General features: G+C 40.5%; 1 protein-coding gene across 1 annotated transcript in view; it reads left to right on the top strand.

The window, feature by feature from the left end:
- The window catches only part of PASD1 (PAS domain containing repressor 1), a 51,820-nt gene that overhangs the window by 31,854 nt on the left and 4,290 nt on the right, over positions 1-15,676 (top strand). The window contains exons 5-7 of the mRNA XM_060002207.1: positions 5,167-5,293; positions 7,875-8,056; positions 15,192-15,374. Coding sequence (XP_059858190.1) covers positions 5,167-5,293; positions 7,875-8,056; positions 15,192-15,374 — 492 coding nt within the window. The remainder of the gene's footprint in view (positions 1-5,166; positions 5,294-7,874; positions 8,057-15,191; positions 15,375-15,676) is intronic.

Genomic DNA, 15,676 nt, shown 5'->3' with positions numbered 1-15,676 from the left:
CAGATTTAGTAGATTGGAGGATTTAAAGACAAAGCAATAGAAATTCTCCAAAATTAAACACAAAGAGAAAAAAGTTTTAAAAGAACAAGAAAAAAGAAAAGAGCATCAATTAGCTGTTAGAAACTCTTCAAGTGGCCAAATATATGTGTAAATGGAGTCTCCGAAGTGTAGAGGGAAGTACAGAAATATTTGAAATAATAATGGCCAGAGAATTGTCCATGTTTGATAAAAGCTATAAATCCAGAGATTCAAGGATCTCAACTAAACCTAAGCAAAAGAAACATGAGGAAAACCACACAAAGCATACACTGGCCCCTGCCAGGGATCATCATATTTTGATCTGTCAGCTGTTACTATGGACAATGCTGTATTCAAAAAAGGCATGTTCTGTTGAGAACAGCTGTTAACTGGCAAGGAGTTGAGAACAAGGCGATGTATTGAGAACAAAGTTCTTTCCACAAAACCACCACCTCACCATTTGAACAGCAGTGGCTTTAAGTAGTAGCATCAATGCCAATCCAAAGCAAATTCTTCCTAATTGACTCTGTCCCAAATACTTTATTTTAAATGATGAGTTTAGGTGACTTGTGTTGCCAGCTTCTGACATTCTGTCATCCATCCCTAGAGATCTGTTGTTCCTGGACGGTGTTGCACTACGCAGGCATTGTGGCAAAATTGGAGCTTGTACATTATCAGGTTGCTTTTTCACTCAAATCCATTGTGCCTGGAGCTGGTAGACTGTTCTTTAGAAGGAGCTGGCTTTGAGCATGTACCAGGGGCTGGGTGGGGCAGGAGAGCCATAGTATATATCAGACTCAGAAGCACTCTGCCCAAGCTGATTATGTGTTAATGAGGAGGACAGGACAAACCTGAGTTAGGGAGCAATCATGAAAGCATCTGCCATTGATTTTACGCCTACTGTGTGCTAAGCACTTAATCATGTGTTCATTCAGCAGATACTTATTGTATCCAGAAAGTGGTCTAAGAAGGTCAGCCCTAACTCAATCTAGGGGTGTCCGGAGTGGGGGGCGTGACATGGTACTTAGGATTAAGTTTTATTGAGGACTTACGTGTCAAGCATTGGACTAGGTGCTTGACCCCCACAGTAACTCTACAAGGCGTTATTATTCCAGTTTTACAGATGGTGAATCTTGGATTCTTGCTATTGAAAAACTTGCCCAAAGTTACATAATAAGTGGCAGAGCCCAGATTAAAACCAAGGCCTGTCTGGTCCCAATATCTATGCTCTTCCTACACAGTGAAGCATCTGCCTTCAAATCAAAGCTCTTTGTTTTCTCATATTGTCCTATTCTTTGTTTCATGACTTCCTTTTCTTTATATTTTTGAGCATTTTAAACATACCTAGTTTTAAAGGCCATTTTAGATTCATTTATTAATTCATTGACCAAATATTTATTCAACACCTACTTTGTAACATACACTGTTTTAGGTGAGGGGAGTAGATACATCAGTTAACAAAACTGAAAAATTCCTGTTCTAGAGGAGCTTACATTCCAACAGGAGGAGATAGACTTAGATAAACAAGATAAGTATAGTAAATAAACAAATCATATATTAGAAGGTGAGAAGAGCTATTGAAGAAAGAGTAGGAAGCAAAGGATTGGAAATGCAACAGATGGGGGAGTGCAGTGTTAAGTATGAGCAAAGATTGAAGGAGGTGAGAAAGCTAGCCATGAAGATATCTGGGGGGAAATTCAAGAAGAGGGAAAACCAGTGCAAGGCCTTGAGGTGGAAGCATGCCTGGTATTTAGAGGAATAGCTGGAGCAGAGTGAGCAAAAGTGAGAGTAGGTACGGATGAAGTCAGAGATGTCATGGCAGTTGGGTCAAGTAGGGCCTAGGAAGCCATTGTATGGATTTTGGATTTTACTCTAAATGAAATCGGGAGCCATTGGAGAGTTGTGAGCAGAATGATGTGATATGTTTGGTTTATTAAAAAGAGTCACTATGTTGAGAATAGGCTGTGGGGAGCAGAGGCAAGAGTGGAAACTGGGAGCCTAGTTAGGAGGTTGTCTCAGCAGTCCAAGTGAGAGATGATGATGATGGCTTGCACCAGGGTAGCAACAGTGGAAATTGTGAGAAGTGGTCTCTTTGTAGATATATTTTGAAGATAGAGCCCTTGGATTTGCTGACATCGGATGAAATGTGTGTGAGAGAGAGAGAAGTTAGGGATGACTTTAAGGTGCTTGACCTGAGCAACTGGAAGGATGGTATTGCATTAACTTTGAAAACAGTGGGAAGAATTTGCAGGCTTAGGAGTGTTTGTTGGGAGGTGTAATACAGGGTCTCAGTTTTGAAAATGTTTGAGAAGCCTACTACATAGTTAATTGGAAATGCAGAGCTGGCCTGGAGATAAGGATATGGGAATCATCAACATGGATGGGTCTTAAAGCTAAAAACTTGGATGAAGTGACCAAGGGAGGAAGTAAAGATATAGATAAGGACGAAGGACTAAGCTTGGAGCACCCCCAACGTTAAGAGATCAGAGAGAAGAGAAGGACTCAGCCTTGAGACTTGAGAGGGAGAGACCAGTGAGGTAAGAGGTAAGCCAAGTGAAGAAAGTATTTCCAGGAGGAGGGAATGATGACAGTGCCAAACACTGCTGATAGATTAGGTAGGTTGATGACTCAGAAGTGACCATTAGATTTAGGACCTGGAAGCCATTGCTGACTCGGAGAAAAGTTTTGATGGAGTATAGATGGGGGCAGGGAGATAACATCTGATTGAGTAGGTTTAAGAGAAGATAGTGGAATTGGAGATGTTGAGGACTTCCCTTTGAGAAGTTTTGCTCTCAAGGGAATCACATAAACAGAGCAGTAGGTGGAGAAGTGGTGGGATCCAGAGAGAATTTTTAAAATTTATTTTTATCTTGCTTTGGCTTAGTTTTATTTTATGTATTTATTTATTTTGCCACACTGTGTGGCCTGTGGGATCCTAGTTCCCCGACCAGGAATCGATCCCAGGCCCTTGGCAGTGAAAGCATCGGGTCCTAACCACTGGACCACCAGGGAATTCTCCAGAGAGAATTTTTTTTACCCTATTTTTAAAGAAAATTTATTTTATTGCCGTAAGAGTCATAACATGAGATATACCCTCTTAACAAATTTTAAGTATACATTATTGTTGACTATAGGTACAATGTTGTCCAGTAGACCTCTACTCTCTAGAGCTTATTCATCGTGCTTTTGATCATTCCTATGACTTTTAATTTATTTCTGTCCTTTTTTTTTAAAGGAGTGCATTTGTAAAATTCTATTCTATTTTACCTAGGGTTTTCCCCATGGCTATTCAATCTGTCATCTTGACTGGAAGCCCTATGGCACTTTTTTTTTTCCAAAAAGTAAAATGCAAGCATCTCTTAAAAATTAGGCAGAACACTTTTGACATTAAGCTAATCAAGGGGAAAATGTGAAAATTGGGGGACATACTTCTGGAGTGCCACCCCCACAATGTACACTCCCTTCTAGGTCACAAGAGCATCAGGTATTGGAGGCTGCCTTGGAAGCCTGCTCTGTGTCTAGCCTCAAAGGCCATGCTTCTCTTTAAAATCCTTTAGTGTATTGTTCATGGAAACTGTTATGGAGTAAAAGTGAATCCAAAACTCCTCTTGAACTTGTAAAAGCTTATCGATTGCCTTCCTGCCCCCATGTATGCATGTTCATTTCATCTTTCTTTTTAGCTTCTAGCTGCCTCTCTTGAAAGACTATCTTCAGGCCTTCGTCCTAAATTGTATTTTAAACTGGAATCTTTTAGCTTTCAAAATAGTTTCTTTGCGTTGTTTTTTCCCAAGCCATTTTGTATTACCGCACATGATTCCATCAGTTGAGATCATTTAAGCTCACTGCATTTATATTGATGGGCTAAAAATTATGAATGCACAAAAATGGACATCTTAACACCCAAGTATATACATTTCTATTGAAAATCATCCAGGAAGCAAGGAGCTAGTGATTAAATTGACATATGGCTATGATAAAGAGCAGAAGCAAGAAGACACAGAAACAGAGGTCATATCCTATCTCAATGAATACCACCCCAGCAGAATATCTTTCTAAATAATGAAAAGATTGCCACATCCCCAGAAACATATTGCTTATCTTGAAGAGTACAAAACACAATGTACTTGAACAGTGAAGTTGCACAATTTCCTGAAGTTCAAATGCTGGGATTTGATCTGGATGAAAGTGCTCCAACAAACAGCTTCCTTAAGGAAAAATGAGCATGAGTCTATGTCTTAATCCAGTCCCAAACAAACAAACACACAAACAAACAATTTTTTGGCAGAGATGTACAAGATTTCACTGATAAACCAGTTACTTAAATTTCATATGAGCAGTGAGCCCCAGCCTATTCAGAAAGGATCCAGTTGTTACGGAAATGGAAGTGCATCACTAAATGGGAATATAATGTATATGGTTTAAAGTAAAAAATGGCTTAAAGTGAGGTACTAGGGTTAGGGAGAGTGGTGCTGAATTTGAAGTCACTGGATTATATCACTCACTCTGCTCCTAACTTGCTGTATGACCTTCTCCTCTTTGACACTATCAAATGGGGAAGTTGCACTAGAAGCTCCCCAGGGCCACTTCCATCTCTCTGCTACTATATATTAAAGGTACTTTTGCTACTAATACTTTCAACTTTAATTTGTGTAAAAAACATGAAGTGGTTAAACAGCCCCCCAGTCATCCTCTCCTTTCTCTAAGCCTAGCCTGTACATGCAGGACCTCTAGAAAAATGGCCCCATCAGTGGGGGTAGTTCTCCTACAGCCTTCCCACTTCTCTGCACCGGCATGCTACCAGCACCTCTGCAGTGCATATATATATATATATATATAGCCACGGCCTTTGGTTGGCACACAGTTTTCTTATGCTTGTGCTTTTAACACATCTATACTGTATTTCTCTTCTGAGTTTTGACGTTGGATAGCATGTGGCACCCATAATCTTTTTTTGTTGTTATCTTCCAGCAATGTTTTTCAAGTACGTGTTTCATGATGGTTTTGTGTTAGGTATTCAATTTATTGAAACAATCTTAGAAATGAAGTGAAACGCAGCAAAGTTTGTGTTCTGCCAGTTTCTTGTTGTTTTGTATATCTTTGTCACCAAATTGAAATGTCATCTTCTCCATCCCTTTTGGAAATTCCTAGGGTCGAGTTAATGTTGTAATGGTTGACCAGTATGGATCACAAGAATCTGCTCGTGTCATTAAAAGAAAGTCTTTTACATATTATGACTCCAGCACATCCACCTTGGAAACCATACCTGAACCACCAGGTGGGTACATTTGGACATTTGGATGGGGACTCTCAGAAGAAAAATAGTGGCCTACAGAGTAGTTACAGTTTTTCAAATGAAGATAATGTTCTATTTATAATGGTGTGAAATTGCAAGAGTGATTTCTAACTTTCTTCATCTTCTGTAAATTTTTTGAGATGATGATTTGAGAGCAGTGAAAATGAATATCTTATCAATGGTTCAAGTGCTTCGGAATGGTATTATTCTCTCCCACTTAATTTTTTAAAGTTTTTATTGAAATATAATATGTGGAATCTAAAAAAATGATACAAATTAACTTATTTACAAAACAGAAATAGACTCACAGACATAGAAAACAAACTTATGATTACCAAAGGGGACTGGGGGGAGAGAGAAATTAGGAGTATGGGATTAACTGATAAGACACCACTATATATAAAATAGATAGATAACAAGGACCTACTGTATAGCATAGAGAACTATACTCAGTATCTTGCAATAACCTATAATGGAAAAGAATCTGTATATATACATATACATATGTATATATATATTATATACATATAACTTATATATATATATATATATGTAAATAACTGAATCACTTTGCTTTACACCTGAAACTAACAAAACATTGTAAATCTCCCGTTTAATTTTAATCTATAGATTGGTGCTAGATCTCAGTCCTAGGAGGAGTAGCATCTTATCTTCTCATACTTGTGCAGCCTCTTCTGCTATGGTATAGTAGTTGCAGTCCAAGGAAACCTCTTGTTTTTTAAAAACTGTACTATAAAAAGAATTCTTAGTAAAGGGCGAAGTGATAGTCTCTCAAAAACAATGATACTTACTACAGGAGTTTCAATATTAAAGACATTTCATAAATATAATTGTATAAAAAATACGAAACTTAAAGCAGTGGTGGATACATAATGCAAATCATGTCCTCCAATTAGCTGACCTTATCATACTTGTATTGTGGAATGTCCACATATAGAAGTAATGCTTCTATTTTTGAAATATTCTAGTTAACAGTTCTTCCATTGTTGCTGTCAATCTCAAAGCTTTGTTTAAAAAATCCTTTCAAAACAAAACGGGGACAAAGTCCATGAACCCATTATTGTGATTTCAAAAATGTATAAGAGCAATTTACTTTACGCACAGTAAAATCCACTCTTTGGGGTGTGCAGTTCTTGACAAAGGCAAAGAGTCATACATCCATCACCACAGTACCAAACAGAACAGTTATGTCACCCCCCAAATTCCTTTGTGCTGCCTCTTTGAACTCAAACTCTGTCCCCCATCCTCTGGCAACTATTGATCTGCATTCTATCTCTGCTTTCCTTTTATCAGAATGTCATGTAAATGGAATCATACAAAATAACTTTCAGATTCATACATGTGTGAGTCAATGGTTCATCCTTTTTCTTGAGTTAATCTTATGAATGCACTACAGTGTTTTCTGTGTGTGTGGTTTTTTTTTTTAACTCATTCACCTGAAGAAGGACATCTGGGTTGTTTCCAAGCTTTGGTGATTATAAATAAAGCTACTGTAAACATTTGCATAGAGGATTTTTGTGTGCCTATATATTTTTAATTCATTTGGGTAAATTCCTGGGAGTGGGACTACTGGGTCATATGGGAAGTGCGTGTGAAGAGAACTGCCAAACTCTTTTCTGAAATGACTCTATAATTTTGCATTATTCAAATAATGTTCTCCACTTTGCTTTTTGTGGCTGCCGAAGGAAAGTCATGTCACAACACCTCCAAGAGTGCTTCGGCACTCCCAGGATCCCACATTCTGGGAAACCTAGTTTTACAGAAGTGATTTATGACTAGGTTTGATTTGGTTTTATCAGTTGGAAGGTACCAAATTCCAGAGGCAGAGCCAAAAGAACTTTTATAAAGAAAAGACACTTAACACGAATGGGTTGGGTGCCTGCTTATGCTTGGATGGATGGAGGTAAAGTGAGACATTCCCTTCTTTTACTTAATTTTCAAATACGAACAGATTTTTTTAAACAATTTTTAAAAAATTAATTATTTATTTAATTTTGGCTGTGCTGGGTCTTCCTTGCTGCACGTGGGCTTTCTCTAGTTGTGGCGAGCAGGGGCTGCTCTTTGTTGTGCACGGGCTTCTCATTGCAGTGGCTTCTCTTGTGTGGATGGAGCACAGGCTCTACGTGCACAGACTTCAGTAGTTGCAGCACGTGGGCTCATTAGTTGTGGCACACAGGCCCAGTAGTTGTGGCTCATGGGCTCTAGAGCGCTGGCTCAGTAGTTGCGGCGCACGGGCTTAGTTGCTCCGTGGCATGTGGGATCTTCCTGGACCAGGGCTCGAACCCATGTCCCCTGCATTGGCAGGCGGATTCTTAACCACTGCGCCACCAGAAAAGTCCCTCAAATATGAACAGATTTTTAAGTAGTGTTCTGTATTACTCCTGGTACCTGGCACACCTAATCATTAATGTGGAATAAAACTGGACTTTCCTGTTTTTATAATTTATAACAGGAAATAAACAGAGAAATTTGTGTAATCTGTTTGATAGTGTTAGTACTTTTGCTTTTTTCATCATGAATTCCACTGTCTTTTCTTCCTCAGCACCATTATCTTTGCCGAGCTTTGAAGTCAAAACTGAGGTGGAACATGTGGAGCAGATGGACCAGATGGGTGACATGGAGCAGGTGGATGAGGAGAAAGAGGTGGACAAGGTGGACCAGGTACCCCAGGAGGACCGGGACACCATCTCGTTCCCCAGTGTCACTGCTGACGTCGGAAATCAGGTATCTCTGGGAGCCTTGCTCCACATATTCGTCTGTACCACTAGCCTGCAAAGCCCCGAATTTCCACTCTTGTGCTCAATTTCACTTTGCAAAAAGCATGCTCTTTGTTTTTTTAAACTGTATCACCGTTTCTGTTGTACTGGACTTTCTGATGCAGCTGAGAATCCAATGGGCTGTAGCCAACAGGGAGATTGGAGGTTCTCTAAGACCAAATCCTGTTCTCCTCTTAATGTGAAATATGCAAAGACACTTTGTGCTTGAGAGAAAGTTCGAGCCAAATAGGAAGCTTAAATACTAAGAAAGGGCACTATTTTTAAGAGCTGTGCTCATCACCTGTGAGGGGATGCTAACTATCCCATGGGAGGATGACTTTCCTGCCTACCCATACCAACACTGCCTACCCATACCAACACTTCCCCACCACGAGCTAGGTTTCCACAATGGAATTGTTATTAGGTTAGAAGCATCCCTTTCAGAATGTTAGATATATCCAACCTCCAACTGTCAGCACCAATGTATGGTTCAAGGCCAAATCAAAACAGTTGGATTAACTATTCTGTTGCTCTTCTACCCCCAAATTTGTGTACATAATCACAAATTTGGGTGATCATCTTTTATATTAGACAGGATTATTATAATCAGGATTGGCAGCCAAGATAATGAGTTTATGGTCTGTTATGTGGAATTGTATGCATTAATTACCAAGCCTTAGACGAGGCTCTTCATTCCTAATGCCAAAGGCATCCTTTTCTAATGAGAAGAAATGAGGGCTGGAAAATAGTTGTTTGAGTTTGGCCCCAGTACTGTGACCTTGGCACATCCCTGAGCCTCAGTTTCTCCAACTTGAAATGGTCTGCTTGCCTTGAAGGGATTTTTAGACTGCTATGAAAATTCTTTGAACTATTTAAAAGAAAATTTTTGTAGAAATACATTTGTCTTTATGTCTCTATCATGCTAAAAAGTTGTGGTTCCCCTTTCACTGTTGATAGGTTTCTCTTCTCCTTCGAATTAATTTATATTTAAACTTTAAATATAACTTTACTTTAAAATAGTCAAAATAACCAGCAATGCATGTGTGTAGCCTGGCTCTGCACATGATAGTGTAATAGGCTTGTTTCTGGGTGCCATGGGTTGACAGACTGGAGTGTACCCAGAAGATTGAGAGCAGGGTGGAGAGGGGCTGAAAAATGTCACATTGCCTTTAGTGGAAAGCACTGGAGAAGGGAGACTGGGACGGACGGACAGGACAGGTTCATCCAAATAGCTGCAGGGCCGTCCTGCTCCTTAAGTGGAAGATATGTCTCCAATGGATCAAACTATGGCAAAGAGCGAGCAGCTCAGGGTGGGCAACTTTCTTGCTCCCTTCAAGGAAGTCCTTCTAGATGGGTTAGGTTCCCCCCCCAGGTGGTGAACCCCCTCCCCTTCAATGGAAAGGTTTGAGCCAAGGCTTGGTAGCTCGTCTGCCAGGGACAGCAGAGAAAAGATTCCTACCTGGAGAAGTGAGGGTAGATGTGATGACCTGTAACGTTTGTCTCTTCCAGTCCTGAGTTAAGAGATTTTCTTTTGTCTAATGAATGCCTGCTTTCTTAGAGGAAGATATACACTATATTGTGAAAGAAGGACAATTGGGCAATTTTCAATGGATTAAAAATAACATATAATTTTTTGCTCCAAATGAGAAAAAAACAACTTGAATGTTTTTTTTCTCTCTCTCTTTAATAACTCAGCTATATGCTTCCACTAACCATAAATAGGTTGAAGGACCACAGTATATCTTCTTTTTGTCTTTAGTGATTGCCATGTGTGTGTACCTTTTTCTCATCATTAATATGGGGATTGTGGATTGGCACTGTGACTCTCTCGTCTTGTTATACACACAGTGTCTAGCACAGATCAAGGCAAGCAACAGTTGTTTCTAGGTCCTACTTACAGCTCTGACAGCTCTTTTCCAAGAATCTCACCTCTTTGCTGTCTCCCTCAGCCAGTCAGTTGAGAAGTCCTATCCGCTTCCTTAATTTCTCTAAAATGTGTCCCTGCATTTGGACTTTTAAATTTTCTTTTTTTTTACTTCCAGTTTTATTGAGATGCAGTTGGCATTCAGCACTGTAAAAGTTTGTGTGCAGCATGAGTTGACTTACATACATCATGAAATAATTACCACAATAAATGTAGTGAACATCCATCATCTCACATAGATACACAATTAAGGAAATAGAAAAAAACTTTTTCCTTGTAATAAGAGGCCTTAGGATTTACTCTCCTAACAGTTTTCATATATAACAGACAGCAGTGTTCATTATATTCATCATGTTGTACATTCCATCTTAGAACTTATTTATCTTTGACTTGGAGTTTGTATCTTTTGACTGCCTTCATCCAGTTTCCCCACCCACCCCCTTACCCACCTGTGATAACCACAGATCTGTTTTCTTTTTCTACGAGTTTGTTTCTTTGTTTGTTTTTGAAGTGTAATAGACCTACAACACTATGTTAGTTCCTGGTACACAACACAGTGATTTGATATTTCTATACATTTCAAAATGATCACCACGATAAGTCTAGTTACCATCTGTCACCATAGAAATATATAATTATTGACTGTGTTCCCCACACTGTACTTTTCATACCCGTGACTCATGTATTTTGCAGGTGGAAGTTTGTACTTCTTAGTCTCCTCACCTTCTCCTCTAATCCCCCACTCCCCTCCCCTCTGGCAACCAACTGTTTGTTTTCTGTATCTATGACTCTGTTTCAGTTTTGTCTTTATTTGTTCATTTGTTTTGTTTTTTAGATCCCACATTTAGTGAAATCAATGTATTGGTGTCTCTCTGTCCTGACTTATTTAACTTAGCTTTATACACTGTAGGCCCATCCATGTTGCTGCAAATGGCAAAATTTCATTCTTTTTTAAGGCTGAGTAATATTCCAGTTGTATATATGCTGCATCTTTATTCATTTATCTATCAATGGGCACTTAAGTTGCTTCCATATCTTGGCTATTGGAAATAATGCTGCAATGAACATAGAGGTACCTATATCTTTTCTAATTACTGTGTTTCTTTCTTTCGGATAAGTACCCAGGAATGGAATTTCTGGATCTTATGGTAGTTTCATTTTTAATTTTTTGAGGAATCTCCATACTGTTTTCCGTAGTGGCTGCACCAGTATACATTCCTACCAACAGTGCAGGAGGGTTCCCTTCTCTCCACACCCTCACCAATACTTTGACTATTTGTTGTCTTTTTGATGATAGCCATTCTCACAGGTGTGAGGTGGTAGCTCATTGTGGTTTTGATTTGCATTTCCCTGAAAATTAGTGATGCTGAGCATATCTTCATGCGCCTGTTGGCGATCTGTATGTTTTCTTTGGAAAAATATCTATTCATATCCTCTGCCCATTTGGGGGTTGTTTGTTTGCTGTTTTTTTTTTTAACATCTTTATTGGAGTATAATTGCTTTACAATGGTGTGTCAGTTTCTGCTGTATAACAAAGTGAATCAGCTATACATATACATATATCCCCATATCTCCTCCCTCTTACATCTCCCTCCCACCATCCCTATCGCACCCCTCTAGGTGGTCACAAAGCACCAAGCCAATCTCCCTGTGCTATGCGGCTGCTTCCCACTAGCTATCTGTTTAACATTTGGTAGTGTATATATGTACATGCCACTCTCTCACTTCGTCCCAGATTACCCTTCCCTCTCCCCGTGTCCTCAATTCCATTCTCTACATCTGCGTCTTTATTCCTGTCCTGCCCCTAGGTTCTTCAGAACCATTTTTTTTTAAGATTCCATATATATGTGTTAGCATACGGTATTTGTCTTTCTCTTTCTGACTTACTTCACTCTGTATGACAGACTCTAGGTCCATCCACCTCACTACAAATAACTCAATTTCGTTTCTCTTTATGGCTAAGTAATATTCCATTGTGTATGTGTGCCACATCTTCTTTATCCATTCATCTGTCGATGGACACTTAGGTTGCTTCCATGTCCTGGCTATTGTAAATAGAGCTGCAGTGAACATTGTGGTACATGACTCTTTTTGAATTATGGTTTTCTCAGGGATTATGCCCAGTAATGGGATTGTTGGGTCGTATGGTAGTTCTATTTTCAGTTTTTTAAGGAACCTCCATAGGGACTGTATCAATTTACATTCCCACCAACAGTGCAGGAGGGTTCCCTTTTCTCCACACCTTCTCCAGCATTTATTGTTTGTAGATTTTTTGATGTTGAATTGTATCAGTTCTTTGTATATTTTGGATATTAACCCCTTACCAGATATATCTTTTGCAAATATTTTTCTCCCGTTTGGTTGGTGGCCTTTTCATTTTGTTGATAGTTTCCTTTGCATTGCAAAGGCTTTTTAGTTGGATGTAGTCCGATTGGTTTACTTTTCCTTTTGTTTCCCTTGCCTGGGGAGACATATCCAAAAAAAATATTACTAAAGACTGATGTCAAAGAGCATACTGCCTATGTTTTCTTCTAGAAGTTTTATGATTTCAGGCCTTACATTTAACTCTTTAATCCATTTTGAATTTATTTTTATACAAGTTGTGATATTCTTTGGCATGTTGCTGTACAGTTTTCCCAACACCATTTATTGAAGAGAATGTTTTCTCTCTGTTGTATATTCTTGCCAACTTTGTTGTAGATTAATTGCCCATATGAGTGTGGGTCCATTTCAGAGCTCTGTATTCTGTTCCATTGATCTATATGTCTGTTTTTGTGCCAGTACTATTCTGTTTTGATTACAGTAGCTTTGTAGTGTAGTCTGAAGTCAGGGAGCATGATACCTCCAGCTTTGTTCTTATTTCTCAAGATTATCTTGGCTCTTCAGCATCTTTCGTGTTTTCATACAAATTTTAGAATTATTCTAGTTCTGTGAAAATGCCATTGGTATTTTGATAGAGATTACATTGAATCTGTACATTGCCTTGGGTAATATGGTCATTTTAACAACATTAATTCTTCCTATCCATGAGTACAGTATAGCTTTCCATCTATTCATGGCATCTTCAGTTTTTTTCACAAGTATCCTATAGTTTTCAGCATATAGGTCTTTAACCTCCTTAGGTTTATTCCTAGGTATTTTATTCTTTTTGATGCAGTTGTAAATGGGATTATTTCATTAATTTCTCTTTCTGATAGTTTGTTGTTAATGTATACAAATGCAACAGATTTCTGTATATTAATTTTGTACCCTCAACTTTACCGAATTCATTTATAAGTTCTGGTAGTTTTTTGGTGATGTCTTTAGACTAGGTCCTGACAGGGAAATCTATGGGGCTACGGTGGTCCTGGAGCTGGTGTCTGCCTGCCAGTGGGCAGGGCTGGGGCCCAGGGGGTCTTGAGGCCAGTGCCAGCTCCTGGTGGACAGGTCCATGTTCTGAGCCCTCTGGTGGATGGGGTCAGGTCTTGGGGTAGCTGGGAGCTCAGGTGGTCCTAAGGCAGCAAGCCTGCTGGTGGTTGGGGTCTGAGTCCCTATCTGGCTATTGGTTTGGCCTGAGGCGTCCCAGAAGTGGCACCTATAGACTGTTGGGCCAGGGCTAGGCTGGGTCCTGGGGCTAATAAGCTAGAGGGAGGCCTCCAAAATGGCTCTTGCCAGCACCAGTGTCCTTGTGCCAGAACCCCATGGCTGCCACCAGTTTCTGTGTCCCAAGAGTGACCTACATTTGCCTGCTGCCTCTCTGGGAGATTCTCCAAGATCAGCAGGTGGGTCTGACCCAGGCTCCTATCCAATTACTGCTTCTGCCCTGGGTATCAGAGTGTGTGAGAGTTTGTGTGCATCCTTTAAGAGTGGAATCCCTATTTCCTATGCCCCCTGGCTCTCCTGAAAGTAAGCCCCACTGTCCTTCAAAGCAAAATCTTCTGGGAGCTCATCTTCCCAGGGCAGGACCCCCAGCCTGGGGAGTCTGATGTGGGGCTCAGACCTCTCACTCCTTGGGGAGAACCTCTGCAGTTGTAATTATCCTCCTGTCTGTGGGTCACCCACCCTTGGGGTATGGGTCTTGACTATCCTGTGACTCCATCCCTGCCACCCATCTCTTTATGGTTACTTCTTTATATATGTAGCTGTAGAAGATCTTTTCTGCTGGTCTTCAAGTCTTCTGATCAACAGTTGAGCTCAGTGTCTTCCTACTCTGCCATCTTGGACACTCCCCTGACCCTTCCTTTCTGTTTCCTGTTTCTGATCTGTTTTAGGCCCCTGTTATCTCTACCTTGAATTACCTCTACAGCCTCCTAACTAGCTTCTCTCTGACTCTAAACTTACTTCCTCCTGTCAGTTCATCTTCCACACAGCTGCCAGAAGGCATGTTGTACAACACTGATGTGAGCATGTTACTTCCCCAATCAGATTTGTGTTTTAGAACACTCCTCCTGGCAGCAGTGCAAGGTGGCTGATGAATAAAATTCAAGTTCCCCGGCCACCTAAATGTGTATGGTTTGCACAATGCTCTTTTCCTGGCTTCCCTTCCACGTGTGATTTGCCTCATCCCTCCTTTCCAGCCAATCCGAAGCATTAGTTTGTCCCCCAACACATTCTCTAATTTTATCAAGCTTTACATTTGTTTATTTCCAGATCTGAGGCTGGTACTCAAGTTAAAATTAGATTTCTAGGGCCAAGCAGAAAGTATTCCACCAAGTACTATGGTTGTGTATGGACAGTACCTACTTGATCGGGGACTGTGAAAATCGGATCTGTGAATTCTGTACAGTGCTTAGACGAGTGCCTGGAATAAAGGAAGTGCCAGTTGAGCATCCTTCTTCTTCCTGCATTGCTAGCAGAGGCATCGATAAGTGTTTCCCCATGTCTCATTTGTGAGCTGACCTGCTTCACTCTGACTCTTTCACTAAGGACTTTGGGAAGGTTACTTCATGTCTCTGGGCCAATTCCACAGCTTTATGTTTAGGGGGAAAATTAGACTAAATGATCCCCGTAATCCACTTCTGATATAGAATTTCTGGATTCCCTAACCATTTCTTTAAACTTTCTAGTAGTGAATGAAATCAGGGTTGGAGTGTCACTTTTCTCATTCTCAGTCTTTCAAAACTTGGAAATAAAACAATATGGTAGAATTTGGAGAACCCAATGGCCCTGTGTATGAACCATAAGTGATTCCTTCACACAGTCACTACACCCACCGCCGTCCGTCATATGGTACGTCAACAGACGGGAGGAGGAGCTGATGAAGAGGTTCCGGGAGCAGCTGGAGGAGAGGACGCAGATGCTGCGGGGTGAGATCTGGAACCAGAACCATGCGCTGGAAATGTTGAAGGAGCAGCTCCAGTCAATGCAGGATTCCAAGTTGCAGGTCAGAGGCCAGTTCTATGTAAGTGGCGGAAGGGAGAGGAGAAAGGGACCTTGACAGTCTTCAAGGAGTTAGTCAATAGGGCCTGCTAATAGCAACAGCTGCTGCCTCCAGGGCAGCATGGGACATCTGGAATGATCTTCAGCAGGGACTTACGGCTTTGCTCCTTTTCTCTTGGCTGCAAGAGCTGGGATGGGCCCAGCCAGGCCCTGGCAGTGGCAGATGTGGCTCATGTACAGCCAAGGCTTCCTGTGGGCTGGCCTGTAGGCAGTCTTGCTCCATGACCAGCATGTCTTGTGCCCTAA

This window comes from Delphinus delphis, chromosome X (genome assembly GCF_949987515.2).
Source record: "Delphinus delphis chromosome X, mDelDel1.2, whole genome shotgun sequence".
Classification (NCBI taxonomy): Eukaryota; Metazoa; Chordata; class Mammalia; order Artiodactyla; family Delphinidae; genus Delphinus; species Delphinus delphis.
The sequence above is the reverse complement of the archived record's forward strand: the minus strand, read 5'-3'. Positions and strand labels throughout refer to the sequence as shown.